This window comes from Ursus arctos, unplaced genomic scaffold, assembly GCF_023065955.2.
Source record: "Ursus arctos isolate Adak ecotype North America unplaced genomic scaffold, UrsArc2.0 scaffold_17, whole genome shotgun sequence".
NCBI lineage: Eukaryota > Metazoa > Chordata > Mammalia > Carnivora > Ursidae > Ursus > Ursus arctos.
In genome coordinates this window covers 52,786,130-52,792,794 of record NW_026622841.1, presented here as the reverse complement: position 1 = coordinate 52,792,794, position 6,665 = coordinate 52,786,130, and the positions used below count along the sequence as shown (strand labels likewise).

Below are 6,665 nucleotides of genomic sequence, written 5' to 3'. Positions count from 1 at the left end.
GGCCGGCGCGGGCAGAGCGGCGCGGGCTGTCACAGGCGCCCGACGCGCGCTGCAGGTGGCAACTTGGAGGTGCCGCCGCCACCACTGCGGGAGGAACCCGGGTCTGGCGGCCCCTTCCAGCCTCCGACAGCCCTTTCCCGCCAGCGAACCCGAGACTGGACCCGGGAGAATCCGAAGGAAAAAGCCGCTGCGCAGGGACCTGTGAGCCGCCCTACCTCTCTTCTGCCCTTGCGCTACTTTTTTTCTTCGAGGAAGGTTGTGCCTGGGGGCTGCGAACAGGCTCCTAGTGAAGCTGGAGAGGAAGGCTTCAGGTGACCCAGGTGAGCGCCTCTCCTTTCCGGTGCCCCATCCCTCTTCGCAGTCGGGCACAGGCCGGGACACCGGTTCGCCCAGTGGGCAGGGGCCGGGGCGCGGGCGCCTGCCCTTGGCTCGAGGTCGATGAGGGAGAAAGCGAGGAAGGGGCGAGGCTGGCCCGGCCGGGGGCTGCCTTCCCCGGGCCGGTCTAGAATCGGCAGGGACTCTCGGGCGGGCACCCCAAGGCGAGAACAGGCAGAGAGGTGCTCTGAGATGGCCAGAGGGCTTGCACCCTGGTTCAAGCTGGCCGGGATCGCCCCCACGCGCGCCGTTCTGGAGCCGCAGCGCAGCCGGGCGCGGCGCCTCTGCGAAGCCCTGGACAGAGCGCGCTGGGCCGGGCGAGAGCAGGAATCTTCAGTCCCTGCGAGCCCGAGGCGCTGGAGGACGTCATCCCTCTCGGCCCCAGCAACTCCTCCTCCGCCCCTCGCGCCTCCACCCCTCCGCGCCCGCGGTTCAGCCTATTCGGAGATTCCGTGCCTTTGCCAACGCGCGAAGCGGCTGCTGCTGTCACTACCCTCCCTTCTCTCGCCGGAGTTGGAGCGCCCCGGGGTCCGGCTGTCCGGCCTTGGCCGCCTAGTTGTGCTCCAGAGGCGAGTAGGACTGGCCGGTTCTCCGCGCGGAAGGCGGAGGTGAGCGCGGGCTCGCTTTCCAGTGCTCCCTCTATCCATCCCTGCCCCCCTGCACTTGAACCGCTAGCTCAGGGAGCGGAATCTCAGAAGCCAGACCTTTCTTGCTCTGGGAAATTGGGGGTGCTTGTCGTGGCGGTGGAGGGGAGCTCCTAGAATGGTGAAAGCTTGGAGGGGAGGAGAGAGCCTCTGCCTCTATCTGGGCGTTTCAGCCCCTGCCTTAGAGTGGCCAGTGACACCGACCTCCGCGTCCGGGCTCGCGGGGTGAGGGTGCTGGCGGCAGTGCGTGTGTGTGTGTGTGTGTGTGTGTGTGTGTGTGTGTGTGTGTGTGTGTGAGGGTAAGCGTATGCGGTCCTCCGCGAGGCAGAGTCGTCAGAGCCCGCTCCCTCTGCTCAGTAGAACCGCAGGGCCCTCAGCCCCTCGCCGCAAGAGGCGCGCGGCTGCATCCCAGCAACTCAGCGCTGCCGCCTCCTTTCCTCCCGCCCCAGCTCCCAGGCCCCTCCACCCGGGCGCGTCCCAGGGTGAAAATCATCTGGCCAGAGGTTGCGGGTGGAGGATCAAGGCGCACCCGGGGCGAATGAAACGGTTTTTCCAAACCCGGGGGAGCGCCCCGTGCAGGGCATTTCATTTTCCCGCGGCTGGGCTGTAAGGACCTCGGGTGGAGGCTGGCGGAGGCTGGCGCGCGCTCGAGGGAGGGCGTCGTGTCACTTGGGAAGTCGAAGTTAGGGCTGCTGAGCAGCCGAACTCCCTGGGGTGCGTCTTGCTCCGAGGCCGGGGAGCTAGGCCCGCGGGCCAGCTGGAGGCGAGCTGAGCGGGAGGTGGGGGCGGCGGACCCGCTGCGGGAGGGCGCCACTGGGCCGCGGAGCCACAGGGCTCTGGGCCGGCAGGGAAGGGCGCGTCGGGGCTGAGGCGGCCTCCGGGGTAGCCGACTTGAGCTGAAAGTTGCAGACCGGGTCCTCACTGGGTGGTGACAGCCCTCGCGGCACTGCGGACTCAGGAGCAGCAGACACGCGGCACGTTAGGCCGCCCCCTCGGCCCGCCTGCCTCGGCTTTCGCTTTTCATTCTGTCCCTGCGCCGGGAAAGCCTGGGGTGCTGGTGGCGAAATCCTCTCGGGAGCGAGGGGCGGCGTCCAATAAACGTGAGAAGGAGAAACGTGAGGATCCGGCGGCTAGTGCAGTCGCTGTAGGGTGGCGGTGAGCGCCAAAGATCCCGAGGCAAGTCAAGACTGACCCAGTCAGGAGGTTTCCGGAGGGGCCCAGGCGTTAGAGCCCCCTCCACCCCACCCTCCGCTCGTAGACAACTCCTGTGTAATTCCTTCCGAAGTGCATTGGATTAAAACTAGGCCGAGAGAGAGCTGGAATCCACGAAATGAATGAAAGTAGAAATGACTGTAAATCCCAAATCTAATTCCGGTTTAAACCTAAATTCCATTTGATTAGAAACAGACTCTAATCTGGTAGAAGAGGGTCTAAGTGGAGGCCCCTATATTGCATTTCTCCAAACGACAGTTACTAAGGGGCCAAGCAAGGTTTGCCCTTCCTACCCTGGGATTGTGCTGCGTGTGGGGGTGGGAGTGGAGGTGGGGGTCAGGGTGAAAATGTGTATATATGTGTACACTTAATTTATGGCTAGGAAGGGTTCAAGTTCAGGTTGGTTTTGAAGTGACCTTGCAGGCCTCCTTCTTTCCTTCCGTTTTCTGCCATAGGCTTTTCCCCGCTGGATCAATTACAGCAGAGACTTGAGTGACAATCAAGGGTTGAAGATCCTCTCTCCTAACATTAAGTTTCCAAAGAGGACTTTTACATAGGCTTCTTAGAACCCGTAGAAACTCCTGGAAAACATTCTCTGTTCTGAGGAGCAGAGGTACCAAATGAAATTATATAACTAGGCTGTGACCCCTCAGTCCCAATAATGGAGACATCCCCCTCACTAGAATGTAAATTATTGAGGGCTGCCTCTGTGTTTCTCATTTTTTATCCCTGGGGTCTGGCATATAGTAGGTGTTCAATTAACATTTATAGACTGGTGCTTGTAATTAAAAACAATGGCCTGAAGACATTTAATAATTTCTAGGATCAGTCATTATTAAAATCAGAATATTAAACTAATTGTAATAGTCACTTGAGAACTAGTATGCATTGTTTAGTCACATATATTTTTAAACATTTGGGATTGGTGCAATCACTTTAAATAAGAATGCCCTTAAAATATTAGGAAATTTAGAAATAACGGAATGGCAGCTGTATGGCCGAAGTCCTTCCTTCCATAATAGTCTGGTTGAATACCTTTAGAAACAGGGATCTCACCACTTTTACAAGTATTCTATCTATTTTAGATGAATTTCATTATTCAAATGTGAGGATCACACAAGGGAACATAACATGGCCTCTGTCTGCATAGTCTATTGGGTGGACCAAAAAGAAAACATGATTTTGTTGCTATTGTATAGGCAGGTGTGAGAAGGGTAAGAGGTCTCAGCAAAGCAAGCCCCAGCTTTGAGCAGCAACAGCAAAAGAAACTTCACTAAAGAAGGGAGAAGATGTTCTCCCCCAGGACTACGTATAAACAGACTAATAGGAAATTCCCTGAAGGTCAGCCTGCCTAGCTGGTCACTCCTTCCAGCTCCACCTCTTGAGCCCTAACACTCATCCTTCTCTCTCTCCCACATGCCCACCGTTCATTTAAGAAGCCTGCATGTCTCTGTTTCTTCTCTTCTTGAAGCCAGGGCGGTTGGCTGTGAATGGTTCATTAAAAAGATCCAGGGAGCCGAATGAGTCACGGTCCACTCTGGGCAGCCACTTCCTCATCTGGAAGGAGAATAATAATTTTCACCTGCCACACTGTGAGAATTCATTTATGACTTCAGAGTTATCAGAGGTACTGGGAAGGAAAGTGTGAGACCTAGCACATGGAGCAGAGAAGTCTCTAATTCAGAACTAGTTAACCAGGAATCGCAAGACACAAGATTAATTAGAAAATACAACTTTCAGTGGAGAGCTAGAGGCTAGAAATTGAAAAGCCACTTTAGCATATCTCCATAGTAAAGATGGGGAAATGTAGACGGCTGTTAGAAAGTTTATGACTTGTCATTTTGCCAGGGAGTCAAAGAAATTGCAATATAGAAATGAAAGGTAGCCACCAAATTGCTGAAGAGAAAATTATTTCTTTTTAATTGAGTAGCATGTGAGGCTTTTTTGGGGAGCATTTGGTGCCATGATGGCATGCCCCGTTAGGAAGAACAGTTCTGCTAGCTGCCCAGCATGTGTTCCTGAGTGCTGTGGGTCACATAGCCCAAAGCTTATCCAAAGGATTGTACCCTGGTGGGATTGTGGACAGAATGCACGACATGGGAAGTGAAATTATACTATCTTGGTATCCTCTATAATGAGCAAGTGAGCAGCTAACTAGGTTAAGAGCAGTAAGGGGATGGGGAATGGCACTGAATATAATTGGAGCTGAACAGGAGAGATTTGAGTCAAGTGGAATGCATGAAGATCAGAAGAGGAGAATAGATATTAATGGACAAAGGAATGCATGGTAGTACTTATATTGGAAGCCCTGAAATAAAAGGAGGTAAAGAGCTAGCGTTTCCTAGGGTGGATGTGAAACGTGCAAACAAGGACGTGAATCAGAAATTGGCCACCTCACTGCGGATTCCACATTATGTCAGCTCTCTGAGCTGCAGCATGCCCACCAGTAAAATGGGGATGGGAATGCTTCCTTGCTTCCTGGGGAGGGGTCAGGAACAGGTAAAACTCTTAGCACCCAGCCTGGCTTTTAGGTTAGCTGCCCTGGCAACAAGCTTCTGCTTTCTAGAAGTAGGAGTGGAGGTTGATGGAATGGAGTATTACCAGTCTTAACTTTTCAGCATCTGTTAGAAATCTAGTCTTGCATTTCTACCTGCCAAGTGGCTATCTACCCAGCTGTTCCATGGTCACCTTAATCTCAATATGTCTAAAACTCATTCATCAGTTTCATACTTTCCTCCCTTATCTCAGAGCAACATATCCTGAGTCACCAGCGGGGCGGGGGGGGGGGGGGAGGTGGGGTGGGGAACTGGGCCTTCATTTTTTTAATGCTTTCCTTTACTCACATTGCTCCCCATAGATGCACACCATGGAAATGGCAGTGGCCATGTGGTGGCTCCCACTGTGACTTCCCACCCTTCAGATTGCTACCTGTTCTGCCCCAGGCCCTTGTCACCTCCTGCTTGGACCATTGTGCTAATCAGCCTAGCCCTCCTCTCTTGGACCTCCCACCTCCCCTAACTTCTGCTTGCACTTCAGTCCTTTCTAGTACAGCTTTGATTATATCACTCCCCAGCTCCGAACCTCAGGTCTTTCCTCCTTCCTAAAACCCTTAGATCTGTATTAAGAATCCTTCGTTTTCTCTCGTCACTTTACACGTTCAGTGTTCTACCCCACTGGCTCCCACAGGAAACCCATGACACCTGTCACCATTTCTGATGCATCTCTTTAGATTTTATTTTTGTGTTCTTTGCTCACCCAGTTCCTTCAACTAAAATGCCTCTCCTCACCCTTGACCTTGAAATCCTACCAGTGTTTCAAGGCCCAGCTGAAAGACCACCTTCCTCAGGAAGTTTTTCTTGGTCATGCTCAGAAGGTCTCTCTTGCTCACCTTGCCTTCTGTAGCTCTTTGCTCATCCTGTGTATTTCATCTCCAGTGTGTTCCTTTTGATTGAGAACTTACTCATCTTTGTATTCACCGCTAAGGGGTGCCCAAAGTGGGGGCTCAATAATTTTCACTGAGTGAACCATCACATAGGGATGCCTGAGAAGGGCAGAGATGGGGGAAAGATGTTCTAAACCCAAGTCAAGACAATATAGCAAGTACCCAACCCTTGATCAGGACTTTATAGGCAAAGTAGGGAAGTGGAAGTTATCTGGAAACTTCACGAACCACTCTCTACCTCATTTTTGTTTAATTACACAAATAATTTAAGCCTTGGTAGTTGGAAGGATCCATGTAATTCTTAATATTCTTCATAGTAGAGATGAGAAAATGATGAGACAAAGCAGACCTGCATGTGGAGAGCCAAGCCTGTAGTAACTGGGCTGAAAGAAAAATGAGACTTGCTGAACAAGACGCCCATCAAGTGCTGAAGCATCCAGAAATATTTGCTAGAATTCTTGGTTCTGGGCTCATGAGTTTGTCTGATCTAGAATCTCTTGTAAGGAGCTTTTCATCTGATTCCTGTCATGGCTCCTTGATTCACAAAATATAATCACGCCTTGTTAATTAGCATGGGTACTTGTTCCAATGTTTCTGATCCAGAAGAATGAAAAGACAGCCATTCCTCTTGTGTGTACGACATGTTTGAGGACAGGTGGAGAAACAAATCATTGTAAAAAGCTTGCCAGCTTCCATATTCCAGGAATGGAAATGCTTCCAAACAGTCTTAAATGTACAACCTTCAAACTTGAGAGTATAAATCCAACCTCCTCAAATAGTTATAAAGTGCCCGTTGTCCATGAGGAATGAGCCAGTAGAACAAAACAGGGCACCATCAGGTACCAAGGCTTTGAATAGTTGGGAATCACATAATTTATTATGAGGTTAGAGTTATATACTCAGATCTCTTCCGGAATATGAGAAATCGGAGGGATCTAAGTGAACAAGAACTGTTGGGTCTGTGTTCTACAGACTTTGACATCTCATATTTA

General features: G+C 51.6%; 1 protein-coding gene across 3 annotated transcripts in view; it reads left to right on the top strand.

The window, feature by feature from the left end:
• The first annotated feature begins 423 nt into the window (after positions 1 to 423).
• The window catches only part of EPB41L3 (erythrocyte membrane protein band 4.1 like 3), a 226,581-nt gene continuing 220,339 nt past the window's right edge, over positions 424 to 6,665 (top strand). For all 3 annotated transcript variants that reach the window (XM_026496017.4, XM_026496018.4, XM_026496016.4), the window contains exon 1: positions 424 to 983. In XM_026496017.4, coding sequence (XP_026351802.3) covers positions 439 to 983 — 545 coding nt within the window. In that variant the 5' untranslated portion in view covers positions 424 to 438. The remainder of the gene's footprint in view (positions 984 to 6,665) is intronic.